The sequence below is a fragment of the Lynx rufus genome, unplaced genomic scaffold (assembly GCF_022079265.1).
Source record: "Lynx rufus isolate CCGP_SWC_20201006 ecotype Redwood Valley unplaced genomic scaffold, mLynRuf1.p SCAF_5, whole genome shotgun sequence".
Taxonomy (NCBI): domain Eukaryota; kingdom Metazoa; phylum Chordata; class Mammalia; order Carnivora; family Felidae; genus Lynx; species Lynx rufus.
Window position 1 is genome coordinate 2,245,769 of NW_025814867.1, and position 27,064 is coordinate 2,272,832.

General features: G+C 46.9%; 1 protein-coding gene and 1 pseudogene across 1 annotated transcript; one reads left to right on the forward strand and one right to left on the reverse strand.

Moving 5' to 3' along the window:
• The first annotated feature begins 9,216 nt into the window (after positions 1–9,216).
• LOC124526526 (E3 ubiquitin-protein ligase RNF138-like) lies at positions 9,217–22,806 on the forward strand (annotated as a pseudogene).
• CCR4 (C-C motif chemokine receptor 4) lies at positions 21,574–26,464 on the reverse strand. Its single transcript, XM_047099838.1, has 2 exons — positions 26,319–26,464; positions 21,574–24,087 (listed from the first exon to the last, which is right to left on the reverse strand). Exon 2 carries the CDS (start codon positions 24,011–24,013, stop codon positions 22,931–22,933), a length of 1,083 nt encoding a protein of 360 aa, XP_046955794.1. The 5' UTR covers positions 24,014–24,087; positions 26,319–26,464; the 3' UTR covers positions 21,574–22,930.
• Positions 26,465–27,064: the final 600 nt, after the last annotated feature.

Below are 27,064 nucleotides of genomic sequence, written 5' to 3' on the forward strand. Positions count from 1 at the left end.
TTATGTTACATAACAAATAACACCCAAATCTTAGTAGTTTAAAACAAGATTATTTCTCTTGCTACACATCCTTTGCCAGTCACTTAGGGGTCTCAGTTCCCAGTTGTTTTCACACTAGGACCCAGGCTGACAGAACAGCTGCCACCTGGAACGTTCCTCCCACAGCTCACCGAAGTGTGAAACAGGGACTGTGGAAAATGACTCCTTGGCTCTTAAAGCTCACGCTCGGAAGTGATAGCCCCGCCAAACAACAACGGCAAAAAGCAGACTTTAATTTTGAAAATATCTCTAGGAATAGAAAGCCACGCCCAAAATGATGAAACTGCTATTCGTCAAGAAGATATATCAATTCTAAACACGTATGCATAACACACATGAAGAGGGGCACCCGGCTGGCTCAGTCAGAGGAACATGCGACTCTAGGTCTTGGGGTTGCAAGTTCAAGCCCCATGTTGGGTGTAGAAATTACTTAAAAAAATAAAATCTTTAAATTTTTTTAATGTTTATTCATTTTTGAGAGAGAGACAGACAGAGCGTGAGTCAGACAGGCGGAGAGAGAGGGAGACACAGAGTCTGAAGCAGGCCCCAGGCTCCAAGCTGTCAGCACAGAGCTCGATGCAGGGCTCAGACTCACAAACCGTGAGCTCACGACCTGAGCCAAAGTCGGACGCTCAACCAACTAGCCACCCAGGCAGACCCCAAAATAAAATCTTAAAAAATATATACATATTTAAATATATTTTATATATTATATAAAATATATATGAATATGTTTTAAATATATTTTGTATATTTATATTTTATATAAATTTATATATATATATTTATATTTTTTATATTTATATAAATATTTATATATAGTGAGAGAGAGAGAGAGAGAAATTGTAAAACTCTAAGGAGCAACGAACAATCCTTTATCACAGAGCCCTGAAAAGCTGACGGGATAATAAGAAAGCGATAGATCATTCAGTGACATTTTTGCATCTGGTGATCCAGAGTAAACTGACGGAGAGGCTGGGAACTGTCTTGGGGTGGCTTCCCGAGGGACGGGCTCAGGGGTGTTCCAGGTCGGGAAGTCTAATAGGAGCCAGCCCCACGTCCCCCCGGGCGGCTGCAATCCTTAGGGTAGGAGTGGGGCAAATGGAAACCTCCTTTCCCTCGCTGAATCCCAGGGGTTTAGGGACAAGTGCTTGATGTGCGGCAAGACAGGAGTCACTGCTCTGAGCCCTTCCTGAGGCTGTGAGCACAGGCCAGCCCTTGCGTGGACTTGGGGTCTAAACTTGCCTCACTGAGGCGGTCCGATAAACGTCGGGCTGTGAGCTGAAGTATCGTCCAAACCCGATAGTGCCCCTTTGTGTCTGACAGAAGCAAACTCAAAATCACCTTTGGAATAAGGGCAGCTTCACCCCACATCTTGGGAAATCCCCCCAAAGAATCTTCAGGGTCGATGAGCAGTCACAGTCAAATATGACCAGACACGCACGCAGAAACAAAGCGGTATATACTAAAACCAGCAGAAGCAGACCCGTGCGGGCTTTAGATATTGAAAGCGTGAGACATATTTTAAAATAAATACAAGATTTACAAACCAATAAACAACGTAGAAAAGATCTGCAGGGGATAGGAAACTATGATGACACATCACGGATTTGGAAAAGAACTAAGTAGAACTTCGGGAACTACAAAATAATCAAATTTTAGTCTGTATCCTGAAGGCAGAGAACTTTGAGTCCCAAGAAGGGAAACAGAGACTCAAAGTCACAGCCAGTCAGCAGCACGGAGAAGACCAGGGCTCAGGCTGAGTCTCCCCCGCCCTCCCCTCCCCCCGCTCCCCTCCCTTCCCAAGTTACCCCAGTGGGCCAGGCAAGGCCTCCACCTCGCAGCTCTGCGTCTTTCTCTGGGTTACCCCAAAGACTATTTTGCCTTGGGTTTGTTCATCCATTAAAAGAAAGGAAAGCTTGGACTTCGTGCAGGGATTTTTGTTACAAATTTCCTATTGCGTCAGAATCCCGTGCGTTCCTCTGTTGGAAGACCTACAGGCAGTGCAGGAGCTGATTTCCGTCCTCAGCTCTTGAGACTTACGGAATGTGTTTTATTTTGATGGCTGCGCGTATGGAAAATGGAGGAGAATTGCCTTTAACACCCACTTGAGAAAGAGCGACCTGCCCCCGAAAAGCCAATGTGCCGTGAGTCTCTCCCAGTCTCTTTGGGACAAAGGTCCCTCTCCAGAAAGAGTCTGTTGTTCTCCGGGCTGACTCTGGACACTAAGGCAGTTATCTCACCCAGAGGTGTTTGACACGATGGGCACCTTCCTGGTTTGACGACACTTGTTCTCAATGCTTTCCCTGCGCTCTCCCACAAGCTTAGCTGTGGTGTCAGGGAGCGGTCCTCCTGGAGCATCTGCGGTGTGGCCCTGTGCTCAGAAAGCAGTAGTTCATGACGATCACAGAAACCAACAGAGAGAAACTTCCCACTTTTAATTAGGCAAAGGACACATACATAAATATCCAGCGCCCTGTGACAGAAATGCAGACTCGTGGGTTAGGACCACGTTGGCAAACCGTTCTGGGAGCGTCGGGGGGCAGAAGAGGCAATGCGTGGGGCACAAAGGAAGCCCCCACATGTTCTCCAAGAGCTGAGTTCCCCTGCAGTTCGTTGGTGCAGGGGCTGTTCATCCCTTCTCTGGTTACATCCCTCTCTACGGCCCGTAGCTCATCTCATTGTGCGTGTTTGTTTACCACGGACGGAGAGAGCCTTCGTGACAAGTTCCATGTGATTTTCCTTCTTGTATCCTTGGTACCCAGCATGTCCAGCCCCTCGAAGGTTCTCCGTCAGTGCCTCATGGGTGAGTGAGTTCTTCTGTGACTGTGTCCACAGATTAAGAGGGGGCCCACGTGTCTCCAACATCCCTCCGACGTGTCTAATGCACATGTGAGGCCAGGGGTCCTTCTCTTTAAGGATCTAGATAAGATCTGTCTTCAGCACCTTCCCGTGTTTCTGTGAACCCCTGGAGGGCTTACTTTCTCATCATTTCCTCTGGCTAGACGTTCTACCTCTGCTTCCACTGAATCAGTTCAGTTCGTGAACGATCATCCCACACACTCGTTTGCAGTACCTTGACTCAAATGTGGAGCCGAGTCCCTTGAGTTTCACAAAAACCTCACCCACATCAGGCCGTTTTATCTTTAGAACTCTACAGAGGCTTTAAAGAGATTGGGGGCGAGGGGCGGTCTGTATTTCAACAGCACAAGTTTAGGAGTTTTGAATATTGGATATTCCGGGTTTTTTAAAACGATTTTAAGTAATCTCTACACCCAACGTGGGGCTCAAACTCACAAACCTGAGATCAGGGGTCGCGTGCTCTTCTGACTGAGCCAGCAGGCGCCCCTAGATACTCCAGTTTTCAGAAGACATTCTCCCATCCTCCATATTGTGCGCCCATCCTTTCATCTTCACTTCCCTCCTCTTCTTTGTCTACTCGCACATCTGAATTTATCATAATTTTTAAATTAAACACGTCCCATCTGTGTTCCTGAAGTGACACATCCTCACCTTTGCCCTCCAAGGCCAACTTCTTTGGAAGGGGCCCTAGAGGCAAGCGGCCTCGATGGGCCGAGAGAGAGTAGTAGGAGAGGAGTCAGAAGGAAAACAAAACAGGCAGACGGTAGTGAGCGTCCCTGAGTCCCTGAGAAGAGTCCTTGCCCTGCCACCTCTCATGGCCAAGCCCTTGGGGTTGGGCTGCGTTGATACAATCCCCGCCGGGGTTCTGATACCTGAGCAAATGGGGATTTATGAGCCGTCGTCCCCAAGACCAAGCGTGGGGAGGAAGCGAGATCCCCGAGATCCCCGTCACGGGGCAGGTGTGGAGACAGCACAGCATATGGGCGTCTACACACGGACCGACACAGCCTTCAAGGGTTCCCATGAGCCAGACACGGAGCGGAGGGCAGGAGGAAGGTCTCCGGGGCCGGCTAGAGCAGCATGAAGTAGCAGAGGCCCCAGACAGCCTCACTAGGCCTCCCGAGGCCACAGAGTGAAACAGGAAAACATGGAGCGTGTCCTGTGTCACCAGAGGATCTGATAAGTAGCCTGGGGAAGTCCTGGATGCGAGGGCGGGTCAGCTCAGCAGGTCACCTCATGGATTGATGTTTGAGGCCCAGACAGGATGAGGTGCTGCTCAGCAGGTAGTGACGTCAACAGATGACAAAGACCAGGGTCCCTTTCCCAAAATGGTAACACCACATGGTGCTGAGGAAGAGGGGAGCAGGGAAGACACTGAATTGACTGAGATTGGGTCTTTCCCTCCGGTAGGACTGGGACCTCAAAATAGAAATTAAGTTCAGTTCTAGAAGGAAGTTTACTTTTGACACCCACATGTGTGTCTTTTAACACCTCTGGTAGGATCAGCCCATCCTGGTGTCGGTAAATGTAGAACCTTTGTCATTTTACTGGGCATTATGACTTCCTCAAGACAGATCAGCATGTTTATTTGAAAGTATTTCCTGCACTATTCTGTTACACTGAGTTCATCTCAAGTGAGCTCCTGTTTTGGTTATTGATCTTGTTCATTGTTCTAGAAGTATAGTTTTTCCTTGGACTGTGGGATTTGGGTTTGCATGCTCATTTTCACTGGAGATTTTCTGTTAGTTTGCTTATAAAGATTTGTTTCTGTCTGTGTGTCTGTCTGTCTGTGCTCCTCATCCCTATATAGGAATCTCGAGGTTGCTTCTGTACAGGATGTTGTGGGTGCCCTACCCAGAAGCCTCTGCCTGCTGGCACACCCCTCCTCTGTCTGCTGTGAGCGTTGGTCGCTCCCTTCCCCAGAGAACTACTCTTGGCTTAACTTGTCAGGGATGCCTCACTGACATGGGGACACAAGAGACCAGACCCTGTGCCTCAAAGTGGGATTAATTCTGTGGTACAATTCACGTCTGGGAGGCCCTGTGGGATCAGGCCAATGCAGGGAACTTGGGCCGGTTAATTTTAACGTGTCAACTTGACTAGGCCACGGAGTATCCAGACATTTGGTCAGCCGTTGTTCTGGGTGAAGGGTTCTGGTTGAGATTAACATTTGAATCGCTAGGTTGAGAAAAGCAGATTGTCCTCCCTAGCGTGGGTGAGCCACACCCAATCAGGTGGAGACCTGAATATCACAAAGAGGCCGACCCTCCCACAAGTAAAAGAGGCGAATTCCTTCTGCCTGAGTGATTTCAAGGTAGGACATTGGTTTTGGCCCTGCCTTCCGACTCAAACTGAAACACTGGCTCTCCCTGGGGTTCAAGCCCTCCGACTGGAACTATACCATTAGTTCTTCCGGCTCTCCAGTTTGCAGACGCACCCTGCAGACCTTGGGCCTTGTCAGCCTCCATAACCACGTGAACCAGTTCTTTAGAAAAGTCTCTAGATAGATGACAGATGGGTGGGTGGGTGGGTGGGTGGATGGATGGATGGATGGATAGGTAGATAGATAGATAGATAATCTCCTATTGGTTCTGTTTCTCTGGAGAACCCTAATACAGAGCGCACCCTCACTTACCTTCTTCCCCTTCCCTATCCTACATCGCTTCCTCCCTTCCCCACAGAGCAGCCCCCGGTACACCACTTGCACTGGACCCCCCGTCTCAGACTCTGCTTCTAGAGACTTCAGCTTAACACTCCTTCCAGTCAGTAGGTTAGAGTTACACTCTGCAGCCAGGCCTTATGTCAGTGGTTCGGATCTCAGGCCCTGTAGTTCTGGGGGTTCCGCAGATCGGGTCACGGAGCCCCGTGCCTGGGGCTTAGTTCAGTTCTTAGTTGTGAGTTGGTGTTCATCCTCTGGCTTACGAGGCCTGCAGCTGCCAACAAGCAATTCTTTCGTCTTCTTTCAGGGGTGAGGTCGCCCTGGCCCGATGTAGCCTCTGGCTTCAAGCCCCCCATATCAAAAGAGCAGAGTTGGCCCACGGGATCAGAACTGCTGGCAGAGCCTGCCAGCTTCAGGTTCCGGGATCTGACATACCTGAGGTCTCAACGTTTGCTCACCGCTTTGCTTTCATTTCCCACTTCTGGTCCCCCGAGATGCTTGAGCCTATAATTTTTCTGCAGCATATTTTTTTTAAATTGTATTATTCTTTTAAGTAACCTCCACACCCAACATGGGACTCGAATTCACGGCCCTGAGATCAAGGGTTGCACGTTCCACTGACGGAGCCAGCCAGGCATGGCGGCAGTATTTTTTTATTGATGTACAATTTGCATGCCATAAAACATGCATATTTTTAAGGGTACAGTACAGTAAATTTTGACAAATGTATCTACCCAGGTCGCCCACACCCAGTAAGATCTAGGAAATCTCCATCACGCAGTTTATTCCTCTGTCCTCTTTTGCAGCAGATGCTACACCCCCAAAGGCAGCTGTTATCATTTTTTTTCCTCCACAGATTAGGGTTTTTTAAACTTACTTATTCTGAAGAGACAGAGAGAGGCGGGGAGGGGCAGAGAGAGAGGGAGAGAGAGAATCCTAAGCAGGCTCCGAGCTGTCAGCACAGAGCCCAACACAGGGCTCAAACACACAAACTGTGAGATCGTGACCTGGGCCGAAAGGAAGAGGTGAGCCACCCAGGCGTCCCTCTCCATAGATTAATTTTGCCTGTTCTAAAACTTCATCTGTATAGAATCATACGATACGTGCCTTTTGCGTCTGGGTTCTTTTGCTCAACATAATGTGTCCGAGGCATATCGATGTTGTTGCATACATGAAGATTCCTTCACTTACATTACTAAGTGGTGTACTATTTCATGAATATACCAAACTTGTTTATCCATTCTGTTGCTAGTGAACAATTGGATTATTTCCAGTGTTTGGCTATTATGAATTTTTTTTTTTTTTACTGTTTGTTTATTTTTGAGAGAGAGAGACAGAGTGCGAGCCAGGGAGGGGCAGAGAGGGAGACACAGAATCTGAAGCGGGCTCCAGGCTCTGAGCCGTCAGCACAGAGGCTGACGTGGGGCTTGAACTCACCAACCGCAAGATCATGACCTGAGCTGAAGTCAGATACTTAACTGACTGAGCCCCTTGGCTATTATGAATAAAGCTATTATACACATTCTTTTATTAAATATTTTCATTGAGATATAATTCATATAATATAAATTTACCCGTTGAAAATGCACCATTGAGGGCACCTGGGTGGCTTAGTCGGTTGAGCATCTAGCTCTGATTTCGGCTCCGGTCATAATCCCTGGATCGTGGGATTGAGCCCCGTATCAGGCCCTGCATGAGCGTGGAGCCTGCTTGGGATTCTCTCTCTCCCCCCACCTCTGCCCTGCTCATGTGCACTCTCTGTCTTTCTTGAAATATAAATAAAAACAAAAAACAAAATACACAATTCAATGATGTTTAGTATATTCACAGAGTTGTGCAACTGTCACTACAATCTACGTTTCAAAGCTTTTCATCACCTCAAAAAGAGACCCATGTCCCTCTTCTCCCAGCCCTAGGCAACCACTCCTCGGCTTTTTGTCTCTATAAATTTGCCTAACTGAAGGTCATAAAGATTTATAACTGTTTTCTTCTAAGAACTTTACGGTTTTAGCTCTTACATTTAGATCTGGGATCTATTTTAATTTGTTGTGTGTATGGAGTGGGGTAGTGGTCCAGCTTCGTTCTTTTGCATGTGAGTGTCTAGTTGTTCGAACACTAGTTGTTGAAAGAAACCACTCTTTCCCCCCACTGGATCGTCTTGACACCCGTGTTAAACAATCAGTGAGCCATAGGCATGAGGGTTTATTTCTGCACGCTCAAGCCTAATCCCTTGATCTTCATGTCTGTCCTTATGCTGTGCCACGTTGTCTTAATCATAGTAGCGTTGTGGTAGATTTTGAAATTGGAAAGTCGGGGTGCCCCAACTTCATTTTCATTAAAAGTTGTTTTAGCTCTTCTGGATCCCCTTCATTGCTCTACAGAATCAGCTTGTCAGTTTCCACACACACACACACACACACACACACAAACGTTTTAAGCCAGCTGGGGGTGTGATGGGGATTTTAGTGAAACTAGAAATCAATTTAGAAAGTACTGACCTTTTGGGGCCCCTGGGTGGCTCAGTCGGTTGAGTGTCTGACTTCGGCTCAGGTCATGATCTCACAGTTCGTGGGATCGAGCCCCCTGTCAGGCTGTGCGCTGACAGTACGGAGCCTGCTTGGGATTCTTTCTCTCCCTCTCTCTCTGTCCCCTCATCCGCTTTCTCTCTCTCTCTCTCTCTCTCTCTCTCTCTCTCTCTCTCGCAAAATAAATAAATAAACTTTAAAAAGAGAAAGTATTGACATTTTAAAAATATCTTTAAGCTACCAAATCTTCCAGTCGATCAGCACGGAATGTCCTTCCATTGACTTAGTGCACCTCTTATTTACTTCCGTGATGTTTTCTAGCTTTCAGTGCACATATCTTGCACTTTTTTGTTAAATTTATCTATGTCCTTGTACATGGAATTGCTTTCTCATTTCGTGTTTGGATTGCTCGTCGCCAGTAGATAGAAACGTAATTGATTTTTGCATATTGCCACTGTATCCTATAGTCTGCTGAATTTATTTGTTCGCTCTAATGCTTTCTTACAGATTCCTCAGATTATGTCACTTTATAGGCAGAGTTTTACTTCTTCCTTTGCAATCTGAGTGCATTTTGTTTCTTTTTCTTGCCTTTGTTTCCCTGCCAAGCACCTCAGGTACAACATGAATGGAAGTGGCAACAGCAGACATACTTGTCTTGTTCCTGATCTTCTGAAGGAGAAGGCATTCAGTCCTTCACCATGAAGTATGATGGTATGAACATTCTAGAATAGAGCTTTTTATAGACTGAGATCTACTGAGATCTTCCTTTCACTTGAGGAAATACCTAGGTGTAGACTCCCTGGATTGCACGGTAGGTATACGTTCAACTTTCAAATAAGTGTCAGTTTGTTTTCCCAAAGTAGCTCTTGTATGGAACCATCTTTTTTTTTTTTAATTTTTTTAATGTTTGTTTATTTTTGAGAGAAAGAGAGAACACAAGCTGGGGAGGAGCAGAGAGAGAAGGAGACACAGAATCCGAAGCAGGCTCCAGACTCCGCGCTGTCAGCACAGAGCCCGACACGGGGCTCGAACCCACGAACCGTGAGATCGTGACCTGAGCCGAAGTCAGACACTCAACCGACTGAGCCACCCAGGCGCCTCCAAAACCAACTTTTGAATCTCTCTTGTTGCATGTTATCTGTCATCTCGGTAAGTTTTGGAAAACAGGAGGACCCCCAAACTGTGGATTTTTGCTGCACCTTAATTAGAAGGCTTCCAGTGAACCGCTCAGCAGTTCTGTGACCCCAAGAACGCACAGTTCAAACGCATTCCCTCGTAAGTTCCCTCCTTGTCCACTGCGTGAGCCCCGTCTGACTCCTCCTCAGTTATCCCCCCGAGAAGAGCCCAGCTGGACCACAGAGCGCATCACCTGAACCACTGTTCGCTTTATTCGCATGTGATGTTTTCATGGTGAGGTCATCGAAATCAGGAAGAATCCCTCCCTCCAACCAAGGCAACCACGGAGAGGAGGCTGCACAGTGCACTTCCGATGGAGATCGTTCTCCTGCCTCGCTGGGCTCCAATTAGAGTCTCGTTTATCTCCTGTGTGATCAAAAAAAACGTTCTGCAGGCTTCGAACGCCAACTTGCACACACCGCACACTGTGAACCCTAATGCCCACTCCCAGCACTGACGTCAGCATCTTCGGCAAAGCACCGAGGCCTCTGTAGGCGGGCGTCACGTCAGGCTGAGCGGCCCCCTGCTCACCTCACCCGTGAGCCCTCTTTTTTAGAATCTCTCTCTGCGGCTCCCTGGCTTCCCATGACCACAAAGATGTCCTTTTATTTTCTAAAATGGAAACATGTCTACTGTTCTGGCAAATCACGAAAGTGATGCGTGTTTGTTTAAAGAAATAAAGAAGCCTAGAAAGCATAAAGTGTAATTCTTCCTTCTATGAAATGACTAACATCAATAATAGCTCGATAAATCTGGGGAGAACTTTTCGTAATGGCTAACGATGTGGGGGCTAAGTTCGAGGTTTATCCTTCCAGGTTTTAAACATGCTGTTAATAGTTCGTGTGGAGAGTCGGGGACTGCCACTGCCTTGGCCCCCCATCCCCCTCCGTGGCTGAGGAGCTCTCGGCGGCCACGTCCTACACTGAGGATGATTTCCACCGCCCTGTTGGTCAGCAGGTGCACAAAACACCCGCAAGGACCCGGCCGGTCAGCAAGTTTTCTGTAGAAAATGTTTCCTGACTGCAGTGAGAGAAAGCGGAACACATCGTCCCCTCTGTCGTGGAAGTGTGACTGGGAGAGAGAGAGAGAGAGACTGCTTGTCCTGAATGGGCCATAGACCTTCAAATTGTCGCGAGGAAGTTTTCCGGTAGCTGCAGATACTGTGCAAACCAGATTAAATTCTGAGACATGAGACATCGTTACATATCTGGTAAGAAATACCGAGATGAATATGGTGTTTCCTCTATCATTCCAAGCTTTCAGAGCTCTCAAGATTCAGTAGGGAACAGTAATAGGAGTGAAACGTCTACATCTGATAACACAGAAACTTATCAAGAGAGTACAAGCTCCTCTGGGCCTCCCACCTTTAAGTGTCCCTTGTGTCAAGAATCAGATTTTACCGGACGGCGTTTACGGGATCATTGTACCAGTAATCCCCTATTTCAGATAGTTCCTGTGATGTGTCCTATTTGTGTGTCTCTTCCCTGGGGAGATCCCAGCCAGGTTACTAGAAATTTCGTTAGTCATCTAAATCAAAGACATGTTTGATTATGGAGAATTTGTGAATCTTCAGCCAGATAAGGAAGCCCAGTCTTTTCTGGGCGCCTGGGTGGCTCAGTCAGTTGAGCGTCTGACTCTTGATCTCGGCTCAGGTCATGATCCCAGGGTCATGGGATCAAGCCCTGCGTGGGGCTCCAACCTGAGTGTGGGGCCTGGTTGGGATACTCTCTTCCTCTGCCTCTGCCCCCTCCTCCCGCTCCCCCTGGGGAAAAAAAAAAGAATCTTTTCAAATAAACAGCTGAAAGCTCTAGACATCTCTGCGTCTTTGTACCCGCGGGTGCCATCTTTAAGGAAAAAACTACATCTACATGGAGTCACCATTTCAATAACTTGATGTGTATATATATATATATATATTATATATATATATATTATATATATATATATGTAATTCAGTCTAAAAAATACATAAAATAAAAAGCTATTAATATATCATGGACATTTCTGCATGATAATAGGTATGTAGCTGAAAAGCGTTCTTTTTTTTTAACTTTATTTTTTTTTATTTTTTAAAATTTACATCCAAATTAGCATATGATGTAACAATGATTTCAGAGGTAGATTCCTTAGTGCCCCTGACCCATTTAACCCATCCCGCCTCCCACAACCCCTCCAGTAACCCTCAGTTTGTTCTCCATATTTACGAGTCTCTTCTGTTTTGTCCCCTTCCCTGTTTTTAGATTATTTTTGTTTCCCTTCCCTTATGTTCATCTGTTTTGTCTCTGAAAGTCCTCATATAAGTGAAGTCATATGATTTTTGTCTTTCTCTGACTGACTGATTTCACTTAGCATAAGACCCTACAGTTCCATCCACGTAGTTGCAAATGGTGAGATTTCATTCTTTTTGGTTGCCGAGTAACACTCCATTGCATATATATACCACATCTTCTTTATCCATTCATTCATCGATGGACATTTGGGCTCTTTCCATACTTTGGCTGTTGTGGATAGTGCTTCTATAAACATGGGGGTGCACATGTCCCTTTGAAACAGCACACCTGTATTCTTTGGATAAATGCCTAGTAGTGCAATTGCTGGGTTGTAGGGTAGTTCTATTTTTAGTTTTTTGAGGAACCTCCATACTGTTTTCCAGAGTGGCTGCACCAGCTTGCATTTCCACCAACAATGCAAAAGAGATCCTCTTTCTCCGCATCCTCGCCAGCATCTGTTGTTTCCTGAGTTGTTCATGTTAGCCATTCTGACAGGTGTGAGGTGGTATCTCATTGTGGTTTTGATGTGTATTTCCCTGATGATGAGTGATGTTGAGCATTTTTTCATGTGTCAGTTGGCCATCTGGATGTCTTCTTTGGAGAAGTGTCTATTCATGTCTTTTGCCCATTTCTTCACTGGATTATTTGTTTTTTGGGTGTTGAGTTTGATAAGTTCTTTGTAGATTTTGGATACTAACCCTTTATCTGACTTGTCGTTTGCAAATACCTTCTCCCATTCTGTCGGTTGCCTTTTAGTTCTGCTGATTGTTCCCTTTGCTGTGCAGAAGCTTTTTGTTTTGATGAGGTCCCAGTAGTTCATTTTTGCTTTGGTTTCCCTTGCCTCTGGAGACGTGTTGAGTAAGAAGTTGCTGCGGCCAAGATCAAAGAGGTTTTTGCCTGCTTTCTCCTTGAGGATTTTGATGGCTTCCTTTCTTACGTTGAGGTCTTTCATCCATTTTGAGTTTATTTTTGTGTATGCTGTAACAAAGAGGTCCAGGTTCATTCTTTTGCATGTCGCTGTCCAGTTTTCCCAGAACCACTTGCTGGAGAGACTGTCTTTATTCCATTGGATATTCTTTCCTGCTTTGTCAAAGATTAGTTGGCCATACGTTTGTGGGTCCATTTCTGGGTTCTCTATTCTGTTCCATTGATCTGAGTGTCTGTTCTTGTGCCAGTACCATACTGTCTTGATGATTACAGCTTTGTAGTATAGCTTGAAGTCTGGGATTGTGATGCCTCCTGCTTTGGTTTTCTTTTTCAAGATTGCTTTGGCTATTCGGGGTCTTTTCTGGTTCCATACAAATTTTAGGGTTATTTGTTCTGGCTCTGTGAAAAATGCTGGTGTTACTTTGATAGGGATTGCGTTGAATATGTAGATTGCTTTGGGTAGGGTCGACATTTAACAATATTTGTTCTTCCTATCCAGGAGCATGGAATCTTTTCCCATTTCCTTGTGTCTTCTTCAATTTCTTTCATCAGCTTTCTATAGTTTTCAGTGTATAGATTTTTCACCTCTTTGGTTAGATTTATTCCTAGGTATTTTATGGTTTTTGGTGCAACTGTAAATGGGATCGATTCTTTGATTTCTCTTTCTGTCACTTCATTGTTGGTGTATAGGAATGCAACCAATTTCTGTGTGTTGATTTTATATCCTGCAACTTTGCTGAATTCATGAATCAGTTCTAGCAGTTTTTTGGTGGAATCTTTTGGGTTTTCCATATAGAGTATCATGTCATCTGCGAAGAGTGAAAGTTCAACCGCCTCCTGGCCGATTTGGATGCCTTTTATTTCTTTGTGTTGTCTGATTGCAGAGGCTAAGACTTCCGATACTGTGTTGAATAACAGTGGTGAGAGTGGACATCCCTGTCTTGTTCCTGACCTGAGGGGGAAAGCGCTCAGATTTTCCCCATTGAGGATGATATTAGTGTTGGGTCATTCATATATGGCTTTTATGATCTCGAGGTATGCTCCTTCTATCCCTACTTTCTTGAGGGTTTTTATCAAGAAAGTTGCTGTATTTTGTCAAATGCTTTCTCTGCATCTATTGAGAGGATCATATGGTTCTTGTCCTTTCTTTTATTGATGTGATGCATCACGTTAATTGTTTTTGCAGATATTGAACCAGCCCTGTGGATGCTTGGTCGTTGTGAATAATTTTTTTAATGTATTGTTGGATCCAGTTGGCTAATATCTTGTTGAGGATTTTTGCATCCATGTTCATCAGGATGCAATTGGTCTATAGTTCTCCTTTTTAGTGGGGTCTCTGTCTGGTTTTGGAATCAAGGTAATCCTGGCTTTATAGAAAGAGTTTGGAAGTTTTCCTTCCATTTCTATTTTTTGGAACAGTTTCAAGAGAATAACTGTTAACTCTTCCTTAAATGTTTGGTAGAATTCCCCTGGAAAGCCATCTGGCCCTGGACTCTTGTTTTTTGGGAGATTTTTGATTACTAATTCAATTTCCTTACTGGTTATGGGTCTGTTCAAATTTTCTATTTCTTCCTGTTTCAGTTTTGGTAGTATATATGTTTCTAGGAATTTGTCCATTTCTTCCAGATTGCCCATTTTATTGACATATAATTGCTCATAATATTCTCTTATTATTGTTTTTATTTCTGTTGTGTTGGTTGTGATCTCTCCTCCTTCATTCTTGATTTTGCTTATTTGGGTCCTTTCCTTTTTCTTCTCGATCAAACTGGCTAGTGGTTTATCAATTTTGTTAATTCTTTCAAAGAACCAGCTTCTGTTTTCATTGATCTGTTCTACTTTTTTTTTTTTTTTTGGTTTTGATAACATTGATTTCTGCTCTAATCTTTATTATTTCCTGTCTGCTGCTGTTTTTGGGTTTTATTTGGTGTTCTTTTTCCAGCTCTTTAAGGCGTAAGGTTAGGTTGTGTATCTGAGATCTTTCTTCCTTGTTTAGGAAGGCCTGGATTGCTATATACTTTCCTCCTATGGCCACCTTTGCTGCGTCCCAGAGGTTTTGGGTTTTGGTGTTATCATTTTCATTGACTTCCATCTACTTTTTAATTTCCTCTTTAGCTGCTTGGTTAGCCCATTCATTCTTTAGTAGGATGTTCTTCAGTCTCCAAGTATTTGTTACCTTTCCAAATTTTTTCTTGTGGTTGATTTCGAGTTTCATAGCATTGTAGTCTGAAAATATGCACAGTATGATCTCGATCTTTTTGTACTTACTTAGGGCTGATTTGTGTCCCAGTATATGGTCTATTCTGGAGAACGTTCCATGTGCACTGGAGAAGAATGTATATTCTGCTTTAGGATGAAATGTTCTGAATATATCTGTTAAGTCCATCTGGTCCAGTGTGTCATTCAAAGCCATTGTTTCCTTGTTGATTTTTTGATTAGATGATCTGTTCATTGCTGTGAGTGTGGTGTTGAAGTCTCCTATTATTCCGGTATTACTATCAATGAGTTTCTTGATGTTTGTGATTAATTGATTTATATATTTGGGTGCTATCACATTTGGTGCATAAATGTTTACAATTGTTAGGTCTTCTTGGTCTATAGACCCCTTGATTATGATATAATGCCCTTCTGCATCTCTTGATACAGTCTTTATTTTAAAGTCTAGATTGTCTGATACAAGTATGGCTACTCTGGCTTTCTTTTGTTGACCATTAGCATGATAGATGGTTCTCCATCCCCTTACTTTCAATCTGCAGGTGTCTTTAGGTCTAAAGTGGGTCTCTTGTAAACAGCATGTGGATGGATCTTGTTTTCTTGTGCATTCTGTTACCCTATGTCTTTTGACCGGAGCATCGAGTCCATTGATGTTTAGAGTGAGTACTGAAAGATATGAATTTCCCTGAATGGCTCAGGTGGGTGGGGCTGGTAGGGGCACTGATCGCCCCATCGTACTTTGGGATAGATTTATTTGTATTGCCACCTATTTCTTCAGGGTGGAGACCTAGAAGCAGACTTGCCGAGTTCTCCTATGGGCTCACCTGCTTACCTGCCAGTGTGGCGATGTCCAGCATGGCTGCTCCGCCCACCCCCAGCACTAGCCGGGCATTGGAGATCACAAAATCAATGGCCGTGCCCATGCCATTGTCCTCCTTCTTGCCTTTGTGCTCACCAGAGCCTGCCATCTCTCACCCGCGGACTGCACGTGCTACCACTCCGCCCGATTCGCCTCTCGCCTGGTACCTTTCCCGGGGTCACCCACCAACATGGCCCCTTCACTTCCAGGACACCAAAAGCGTTCTCTTTAATAGCATCACATTCCATAGTATGAATATCCATTAATTAATTAACTTTCCATTATTAAATATTTCCACCATAGAGAAAAGTATTGAGAATCCATGTGCCACTTTAGTTATTAGAGAACGAGTTCAACTGCATATAAATATTTTCGCCTATTTGTTGTCTGTCTTCTGATTTTTCTTTTGGTGATGTTTGTGTCGTGCACATTTTTATATTCACAAAGTTGAATTAATTAATCTGTTTAGGTCTTCTGAATTTTCAGAAAGGCATTGCCAATGTCAAATTATGAAGAAATTCTCCTGTGTTTCCTATTAGAACTTCTGTGGTTCCAATTTTTACATTTAAATACTTTACCTTTTTTTTTTAAACTTTTGCCCATTTTAAAAAATGTTTATTTTTGAGAGACAGAGAGACAGAGAGAGAGACAGAGAGAGAAGAAGAGAGCAGACCAAGCAGACTTTGCACTCTCAGCCTAGAGCCCAACGTGGGACTTGTATACCACGAACCAGAAGATCATGACCTAAGCCAAAATCAACCTCAACCAACTGAGCCACCCAAGCGCTCCTAAATATAGGAATCTATATTCCTATCTTTTAGAATCTATATTCCAATCTTTTGGAAGTTTAACCACGTATGATGTGACATAAGAATCAAAGCTTAATTTTTCTCCCCCAGAGGGCAGTCCATTTGGTTGACTCCTTAAATAAGAAATTTAAGGGGCGCCTGGGTGGCGCAGTCGGTTAAGCGTCCGACTTCAGCCAGGTCACGATCTCGCGGTCCGTGAGTTCGAGCCCCGCGTCGGGCTCTGGGCTGATGGCTCGGAGCCTGGAGCCTGTTTCCGATTCTGTGTCTCCCTCTCTCTCTGCCCCTCCCCCGTTCATGCTCTGTCTCTCTCTGTCCCAAAAATAAATAAATGTTCAAAAAAAAAAAGAAAAAAAAAGAAATTTAATGTATCCCTCATTTGATTTAAAAAGCCATCTTTAATATAGGCTAAATTCCCTCCCCCCCTTTTTTTTTGAGAGAGAAGGATAGAGCCCCAAGCAGGAGCTTGCTTGGGATTCTCTCTCTCCTCCCTCTCTCTCCCCTTCTCCCCCTCTTGTGCTCGATCTCAAAATAAATAAACATTTTTTTAAGTGGGGTTTTTCCAGATAAACATAGAGGAAGGGAGGGGAAAATATAAAAAGAGAGGGAGGCAAACCATAAAAGACTCTTAAATACAGAGAACAAACTGAGGGTTGCTGGAGTAATTTTGAGTGGGCTAAATGGGTCATAGGCATTAAGGGGGGCACTTGTTGGGATGAGCACTGGATGTTATATGTAAGTGATGAATCACTAAATCCTATATATTTCAGATATATAATATGTATCTTAATTAGGAGTTTTCCATGCTCTTTCAAAATGCGGGTCTGTTTTTCCCTCACATCTTCTAACTAATGGTTATTTCCAAACATAAGTGTAATTGAGTTTTATGTATTAGTGCTTTCACCTATTAACTCAATTATCTTGTGACTCACAATATTTTTTCTGGTGATTCCCTTAAGTTTTCCAGTTATTCAATACTATCATTACAACTAGAGATACTTTGTCTTTTCCTTTCCAATTTAAAAAATAAACTTTATATTTCACAACATTACTAGGTTTATAAAAAATCATGTAGAAAGTACAGAGGGATCCCATATACCCTACTTGCAATTTCCCTTATTATGAATATCTTACAGTAGCATGGTATATTATGTTTAATGAACCAATATCGATAAATTATTTTTAACTAATGCTTATACTTTATTCAGATTTCCTTAGTTTTTAGCTGATGTTCTTTTCCATTCCAGAACTAGTTACATCTAGTTGTCTTATCTCTTTAGGCTCCTCTTGGCTGTGACAATTTCTTAGACTTTCCTTGTTTTTGATGATGCTCAGCTTTGAAGGGTACTGGTCAGGTGTTTTGGAGAATTTTCCTCTTTTCCAATTTTTAGACCACTAATTTCTTTCTCTTATAGCATGGAGCTAGTGCATCCAGTGCGATGTTTCGTAGAAGGGACAGCCGGCTTCCTTCTCTTTGGTTTCCAGCTGGAATACCTCTGGACTGCCCCAGTACGCATTTTGAGCGGAGGTAGATATATTTGATGATGGTAATAGAATATTATATTCCTACACTTGTATAGTCTTCCTATCCTGATTATAGTCAGTATTATTTTTCTCAGTGTCTACCTTGGAATCGTTAAGCATGTTTTGTGTGTATGTGTGTGTGCATGGGGCGGGGGGAAGGTGGCGGGGAGGGTGTGGTATTTTGCAGGCTGGCTGTTTTCACAACCCAGTGACTCCCTTCTTGTTTCCGCCCCTGACCTTTGGAAATGTGGCAGTTCTAATTCCTCTGCTTCTCGGAACCAAACTGGCACCAGGAGGGTTTCTGCCTCGAGTCCTGTCCATATCCACAGCTCCTACTCACGCCGTGTCCCGCCCTCGGGACTCGCATGTCTGCAGGCCATCTGAGGTCTGTCCCGCTGCCCCTCTGACTGCCCTCCTCTTTACTTGCTCCCACGTAATTCTTGCCCGACGGTGGCCGCGTTCAGTAGCCCTCAGTGTGAAACGTGAAAAGTCTGCCTCTAAGTTTGGTTGAAAATGGAGTTTGCTTTTGAATTCATTCTTCTTGCTGTTGTTTTATGGCTTCCTAGAGACGACGAGAATGCAGACTTCTGCAACCACGCTCATAGCAAAAGTCTTAACGAAGTAATTTTTGGCCCAAAGAACACCCACTGATTTCTGGAACCAGGAGACAATTCAATCAGTCTTTGAACTCTGTCACACGCAGTTTTATTAGAAACATAGGGGGGATTTTGGAGAGAGGACAGCCGAACTTTGTGTAGTGAAATAGAAACTTGAATTGCCAATATAGAGAGCTTAATTAAGAGATAAGGAAATTCACTCATTCATTAGAAAATAATGGAACGACTGCTTTGTGTGAAGCATCGTGCTAGGCAGTTAGGTGGGGGTTACTGTTGCTGGAGTTAGTCTGATTCATGATTAGAATATTGTGTTCCCTTAACCTCAGTTTCTTGGGGTAATAAAACCCAACCTTATCTACTTTGCGAAGACGCTGAATTGAGTTTCGATATATGAAAGCACCTGGTGGATTTCGGCTTTTCTGCCAGGGGAATTTGGAGCCGTTATAAACGTTTAAGGAGTAAAGTGTTGTGAACACAAAAATGGGTGGAGCTTGTGTCTGCTTCACCTGAGCCCAGGAAGTCACTGACCGGTACAGAATAGAGGATGTCAGGTGGCTGTAGCACAGCCAAAGATAAAGATGGTCCGTGACCTTGACAGAGAGTAGTGTACGGGGAGATGCCTCGGGGACTGAGGCAGCAGACGAAAAGCGGGAGCAAAGGTGCAACTGACAAACGGAAGCGTAGGGACCAAGAGTCAGGCGGGGCCTGTGGCCGGAGGCTGATGAACGAAGGACGTCCCTGAGGCAAAGATTAGGCCTTCTCATTTCCCCACACCCGGGGGCGATTTTCATTCGTATTAGGGGCCCATTTGCCCCCATTTGATGCCAAAGTCCTGCTCTGAGACACGGGTTCCTGAAAACAGACTCAGATTCGCATACAGGGGCTTTCGTGGGGAGTCGTCTTGGGAACAACACCTATGAGGGCATGAAGGAAGCAAGACTGGACAGCAGGACAAACTGAACTGCAACGTGGTTGCATCAGAGGCCCCGGCCGGCCTTGCGGGGGGCTCTGGAATGGGAGAGGCCGCTCAGAGTCCTCCCACGTTAAAGCAGGAGAGCGAGCATTTGCTTCTGCGCGTTATCCAGTAGGAGGAGGGTAGGAGCTGCTCCAGGGAGGACGGTCCCGAGAGGAGACTGGCTCAGGGCCGCCGGCTGTCAATGCTCCTGGCAGCTGGTGTGGCGAGTGCGTCAGTCCCGGACGGGGCTGTGTGGACGGGGCTGTGTAGACGGCACACCACGGCACCCGCTAGGCCCCTCAAGCCCAGGGGGAGGCAGCTCAAGACTGCTGCCCCTCAGGGCCCTACTTTCCCTCCGGTATCCTCTTCCCTTCTCTGCTGCTGTCCCCCACACCCCCCTACGTGGTCTCTACAAAAACTCCACAAACCTCTCAGCACTTCCTGATCATGGAGTGCCCGTAACCCCACCTACCTTTCATCGGCCTAGAATGTCCTTCCTCACGTCTTTTTTTTTTTTTTTTAATTTTTTAATGTTTATTTTCAAGAGAGAGATTCAGAGCATGCGTGGGGGAGGGGCTGAGAGAGAGGGAGACACAGAGACCGAAGCGGGCTCCAGGCTCCGAGCCGTCAGCACGGAGCCCGACGCGGGGCTCGAACTCACAGACTGTGAGATCGTGACCTGAGCCGCAGTCGGACGCTTAACTGACGAAGCCACCCAGGTGCCCTTCCTTCCTCCCTTCTGTTTGTCGAAATCATGCTCCTTCTACAGGCCCACTTCAACGGCTCGTTGTGTTGTGAACTTTGAAATTGAATCCATTTCTCCTTCCCCTAAGGTCCCAAAACGTTCTGTTGTGTGTGTCCGGCCTGCGTTACGGTTGATCTGACGTCTGTCCCTTTATCAGATTAGAAACCCCACGAGCGCAGGACTTCCTCCTTTATCCTAGTCCCCTCCCCATAACCTAGCATCCTGCCTGGCGCAAAACAGACATCCGCCACGTCGGAATTAATGGCGTCAGATGCTCCAAATTGTTATGAGGGTTTCTCGAGGAGAACCTCCCCAAAGGTCTGAAGAGCCTTTGCCAACGCCCTGTGTTTCCCCTTCTTATTGGAAGCAGGTGAAATGTATTTGTTCAGTAGGATCCGAGTGCCTGCTCTAGGTCACATGTGACAGGGCAGTTGCCTGTTGTCCTTGCTGTTGGGGTAAAATTCACACAGTATAAAGCTAATCTTTCAAAAGCACGCGGTTCAGCGGCCGTCGGTACGGCCCCGGGGCTGTGCTGCCACCACGTCTGTGGTGTGACGTCCCAAAACGTCACGCTGTTTCTATTGTCCCCACGCAAACGGCACCGAGTCCGCTCCCCGGAAGCTGGGCGTGTTGCAACGAGGAAGGGACGGGCTCCGGTGGGGAGAACGTGTAGCTGGACTCCCCTTTGTGTTCCTGCCTTTGCGCAGCAATCGTGCTGGCTTGTTTTTCGTGTTTCTGTCCCCGGAATGGGAAGAAACTTTCTTTGCGGTGTTCCGAGAGGGGCACGTGTGAGTTCGAGTGTCACCAGAGGTTCCAAATCCCCCATCCCGAGGGGATACTCCCCAGCCTTGGGCCCAGGGAAGGAAGGCCTGACGGACTCGGGCCCACGGGTGACCCCAAGCTCAGGAGGAGGGATGGCAGCGGGGGGTCGACTGCACCCCACCCTGTCTGCCCCCGTGTGCGTGGAGGAGTCGAGGGGCAGCGAAACCCCTGTGACCGGTCCGTCCTTCGGTGCCCTAAAATTTCCGTCTCACTGTGATGAAACGAGTACCGTCACAAGCTGTACCAGGAAATACTCCTCCTCTTTCTTTCTGGAATGTATTCGCTTCACAGAGGAAAGGAGACTGAGGCCGAGAGGAAAGGAATGTGTTCAGGCTCACAGGGGAACGCAGGGCCAGATTTGCAGGCCGCCGTCACCAGGCGGAGGGAGGTCTCCTGGGGACGCTGCCCAGGACGTGGGCCGCCTCTCGCTGCTGTCCACCCCCGCATCCCAGTGCCACCTTCCTCACCCCGCGTGTGCACATGTAATGGCTCCACAGGGAGCCCTCCACACCCACGGCAGCATGGGTCCCCACCCCCATCAGGAAACCCAACACAAACCGGCTCCGGAGAAGAGGCTCTGGCCGACTATGTACAACTTTATTTTATCTTTGTCTATAAAGGCAACATCGACTTACCCCCTTTAAAATCCCTGTTTTAAAAACACACTTTTTGGAAATGCACCCTTTATACAGGTAGAGCATGTAACAAGGTGTGAACTTACAGAAGCATTTGCAACCGGCGACTCGGTGAATAGTTTGCAAGACAGGTTTTTGTTTTGCGAGGGACTGTAGGTCTCTCCCAACTTGATTAAAGTCTTAATTCTGATTAACTAAGTCTGTAAGAACAGAGATTGAACTTAACGGTGTCAAACGATTAACTACATGATTAAAATGACTTGTGAGAAATGACTCAGTGAAATTTTGAGCCGTCCAAAAGTTAAGGAGGCCGGTATTTTAAAAGAGAGGGTGACGTTTTTCACAACTTCGTAGATGCTTGACACTCCTCTTTATGCCACATCAGTAACAGCTTTTAGTTGCTTATTCTTGCCTCCCTTGACTGCAGGCACTTCACTGTCATACTTTATTAGCCCTTGTTATTTTTAGTTTTGAAGGCTCTGTTTGTAAACAAGTTAAAAGCCCCCAACTGCCTGTATCTGCACCTATGTATTATGTGAAATGCGGATATCATCCGTCACCACAAACACAAAACGTGCCCATAAGCGTACGAAAGTATGTCTGAATTTCCACAACTATGTTTGGATTTTTTAACGCCTTGTATTTCACGTTTGGACATCAGACCTTGCTAATGCCTTCGCACCACATCCTCACACTTGGAATCAGCATCGAAAGTTTGGCTTCCATTCACAGATAATCCTTTAAGATAAAAGAATCAAGGCAGAGGTTCATTACTTCACTGTCTGTTTCTGCGCACACCCGGCGCCAGGGGATCCACCATCCTTCAGCTATATTGTTAGAAAAACCCCAGGACAGCGTGTCAAAGTTTTCTATATCGTTCCACAAAAGCTAGAAAGTAATGAAAGGGCCCATTTTTCGTAGCAAGAAGGAGCGATAGACTCCACCATTCAGTTCTGCGCGGGTCCCCCTAGAGAGCTCCATCAGTGCAGGTTAGAGGGGAATGAATGGTCCTTCCCGCACAGTGTTCTGTGTAACCTCGTTGAGATGCGGGTCAGAATCCTCCTTGTGCTTACTCAGCCCTGCAGGCAAGCTTGGGGGGGGGATGCGGGGGCCCGGGTGTGCTCTCGCCCCCCACACTCGCAGATGGCAAGAGGAGGAGCTGACCGTGGGGTGAGAGGCCCACGCTCGGCAGTGGATGGAAGTCCTCCCGCCACTGGCTCAGGAACTCTTACTATAGTACAAGTTTAAGTAAGCTCTTCCTTTGGGAGGCTTCGCTCCGACTTGCGCCTCTTCGTCGCTCACAGAGCATCGTGGAGATCGTGGTCCCCGGTGGACTGCGTGTAGGACGAGCTGGGAGTGTCGGGGGGGTAGAGCTGGAGGACCCTGCAGTATTGACAGGGCACGGAGGGGCCCCGGCAGGATTTGAAGAGCTGTACGAGGTACTTGCGGAATTTCTCCCCGAGGAAGAAGTAGATGACCGGGTTGAGGCAGCAGTGGACGAAAGCCAGGGTCTCCGTGGCCTGAATGGCATAGTCCAGGTGCCTCTCAAAGGTGCAGTCCTGAAGGACCTCCAGCTCCACCAGGGTCTCCAGGAAGAGCACCACGTTGTAAGGCGCCCAGAAACCCAGGAAGAGGGCCACCACGGCAAAGACCATCCTCACCGCCTTGCTTTTCTTCTCGTTTTTGCAGTGCTGCAGGGTCCTGATGATCATGGAGTAGCAGAACAGCATGGTGCCCAAGGGGATCACCAACCCCAGAATGTTGATCTCCAGGGAGCTCAGCACCTTCCACCTCGTGGAGTTGAGAGAGTACTTGGTTTTGCAGTAGGTGTGGTTGCGCTCCGTGTAACAGGTGCTGAGTAAGAAGCCTGGAAGAGAGGCCAGCACGGCCACGGACCACGTGGCCAAGCTGGTGACGACCCCGTAAGTCAAGGTCCTCGCTCTCAAGGAGAACACCGCGTGCACTATCGCCAGGTATCTGTCGATGCTCATGAGCATGACGAAGAAGATGCCACTGTAAAAGCCCACCAAGTACATCCAGGAAATAATCTTGCAGAGACCCAGCCCAAAAACCCACTGGTCTGCAGCATAGTAGCCCCAGAAAGGGAGGGAGAACACGAAGAGCAGGTCTGAGATGGCGAGGTTGAGCAGGTACACGTCAGTCATGGACTTGAGCCTCTTGTACTTGAACAAGACCAAAACTACCACAGAATTGCCCAGGAGACCGAACAGAAAGACCAAGGAGTAGAGAGGGGGCAGGAAGAGCCCCCCGAACGCCTTGACGCCTTCTTTGGTGCAAGGCTTGGGGATGTTTTCATAGAGATAGTAATTGTGATAGATGCTTTCATCCATGGTGGTGTCTGCTGTGTCCGTGGGGTTCATTTTCAAATCTCCAGGCTCCTCGACGCAGGTCTGAGCCCAACCAGAAGCTAATGAGGGAAGAGCAGACGCGATCTCTGTAGGAACAAAAGCAAATCGAAAAGGTGCTGACTACGGAGCACAGTGCTGAGTATTGTGCCCCGGCTCATGACACCCCCTTCCCCCCAGCCTTCCCAAGTTGAAGGGCTCTGTTTCTCGCAGGGCAGTGCAGCCAAATAAAACAGTCCTGCTGTTTGGAGTTAGCAGATTCCAAGTCCTAGCTCTGTCACTCCCCTCCTGCTCTGGGGGGGGGGGGGGGACTTGAATCCCCACGCTTGTACATGGGGACAGTAAAACCTTCTCAAGGAGGCGTTTTCAAGGATGCATTTCGAAACGATAGTCTGGGGTTACTGAATCATCTGCAGGACAGTTGAGATTCCCAACAGCCCCACACCCATGGCCGTCTTAGTGACTTAAAAGCAAAACAAAAACTAAACAGAAAGATTGAAAATCTGTGCATGTTTCCCCTTCACATTAGAACTCCAAAAATTCAGTAATTGCTTAGGTAATCATTGGGCTAGAAAGGTGGCTCGGATTTTATATAAAAATTCCAATTCCTCCTGCAAGCTTGACATACATTTCGAAGCGTGCTCCCTGGTATTTGTGCATTTAATCCCACTCCCCTGCTCCTGCCCGCCCCCCACCGCACTCCCAACAAAGTCGGGTGCTCTAAGCCAAGCAAGCGTACTGAGCCACGGTGCAGGTGCCTCACGAAAGCTTCAGAGAGGTTAAGCGACTTCTGAAGGCCACACAGCTGCATGCAGAGCTCGTTCTTTGGTCCCCAGATCCCAGTGACGTGCTGGCACACCATGTCCGGGCAGGTCAGGAGGGGGCTCTGACTCTGGTGCTTGCTGGCGTCTCTCGTGCACTTGCCCCAGGGCGAAACCCCAGCCACCAACGGCCTCGCGAAATTCCCGAATCTCTAACAGCCTTTACCGGCCCCTGGGAGTCGGTGCAAGTCGGCTCTGGTACGCGCTCCCAAGTCCCACGCCATCCTAGAACACCATCTTCGATGGGAACGCGCCTGGCCTCCCGGGCCTGGTGGCGAGCTGCTCCCGGGCCAGTCGGACGCTAGCGCAGCAGATGCGTGTAGAAGGCCCCGCGAATGCGGGAGCACTCAGGTAATTGCGCTGTACTCAGACGGCAATGCGAGGCGGTCTTTTCGTCAACGCTGCACACAAAAAATCAGTCCCGCGCACTGAATCCTAGCACAGTGGGAATCAGCCTGACAGATCTCGAGAAGGCACATCATGGCCAGAAATGAAATCTCTCTGCTTCCCCAAACACCCTCCTTTCCTATGCGAATTGGCAGGTGAAGAGGTTGAGACCTTCTTAAAGTTACATGCATGCTCACATGCGGATCAGAGCAATTTAGGGATGACGGGCTTTCTGACTCAAGGCTACTCCTCTTCCTTTTTTTTTTTTTTGTAAAGATTTTATTTTTTTTTTAAGTCATCACTACACCCAATGTGGGGCTCGGAACTCCCAACCCTGAGATCAAGAGTCACACGCTCTACGGACTGAGCGAGCCAGGCACCCCCTCTTGCCTCCTTAATGGCCCCCAATATTCCTGATCACAGCCCTTTCACATTGTTCAGTAACTCACATCTACTCCCTACCTTTTTCACCCCTTACCACCACACACCCAGACACTCCCAGCCATATTTGGTTTCTCAAGAGAGGGATTTGAGTTTACTTCTGCAAACAGATGCAGAGGCATCTGAAGGATCTTGGAGAAAGTGTTGTACAATGACTATCAATCCTAGTTCAATAAATGACAATCCCGGTCTCTCTCCACCATTTTACCAGTGAAAACGGAAGGAATAGAAGAGGCTGAGGAGTTGGGAAATTGCCAGGAGAACAAGACAAGTAAACACAGCTGGTAGATGTTGGGGATTATTCCGTCAGCCGCATTTGATTTGTTGGTGTTTCTTGACCTGGGAGTCCTGATAGAAGCAAGCAGCAGAAAAAACTGTGTGTTTGATAAAAATTATCTGTGTCTTCTGAGCGTGTGGATTCGGGCCAGAGGTGTGCAGGGAGAGAGCCCCGCATATGTAAGTGCCCATCAGGCGAGGGCTTGGGGGGTGTAAGTAGATGGGATGTGAGCTCTGAGCTGAGAGCCAGCAGCGAGCCCCAGGATGCCCGGGAAGCCCGAGTTGGAGGCACTGGGTGAGCGGCTGGCCCGCTCTCAGCACTTCCAAAGTCCACACAGCCTTCTAGAAAGCAGTGCGCGGCCTGAGGCCCCAGGAACGGCCCCGTCCCCACTTACCTTGCTTGTCCGACAGTGGTTCTGGGCAAGGTCCGTGAGTCAGTGCCAGGCTTGTGCGAGAAGCTGAGCGCTAAGAAGGATGCCTTTGAAGGCGCGTGGCTTCCTGTGAGTGTCACCTCTGTCCCTCACCCATCTACGCCGAGTTCAAGTGGGTTTGTTTTTTTTTTTCTGATAGAAGTGAGAAGCAGAAAGTGAGTGACTCGTAGTCACTTCCCCAAACTGAAAGCTAGGAAGGCTTGCTGTCTGCTAGATCAAAGAGGAAAATGAAGTCAGTTTTCTTTTAAAAGAGAAACGTTGTTACGTTTTTAAAAGTGTAGTCGTTGGATTTTTAATGTAAAGAATTTCCTTGCGTACAAATGATCTTTATGTTCTGGATCGGTGAGCTGTTTGTTATTTGCCCGTGGTGGGTGTGCGATGGCAAAGCGGCCGTGATGTGCCGATCCTCAAACAGGTGGGATCTGAGGGGGTCGTGGGGGGAGGCCAGATCCATGCAAGAAGGGTCATCAGAGAAACATGTACCCAGATGCGTGTGTCTCAGAGGGCTTTAGTCAACCCCGCTCAATAACTTGTGTAGAGTGAGGGCCAACATAGCTTCAAGCCCCCTTTGCAGAAGGAGGACCCCTCCCCAGGCCCCTCCACCTAGAAATCGAGGAGCTTCCACAGACAGTGATCTCGGCAGAGTCCCTCTGGGTTTGTGTAGCAGTCACAGCTGAGGGGCTGACATCAGTCCTAAGTCTTTTGAGTAT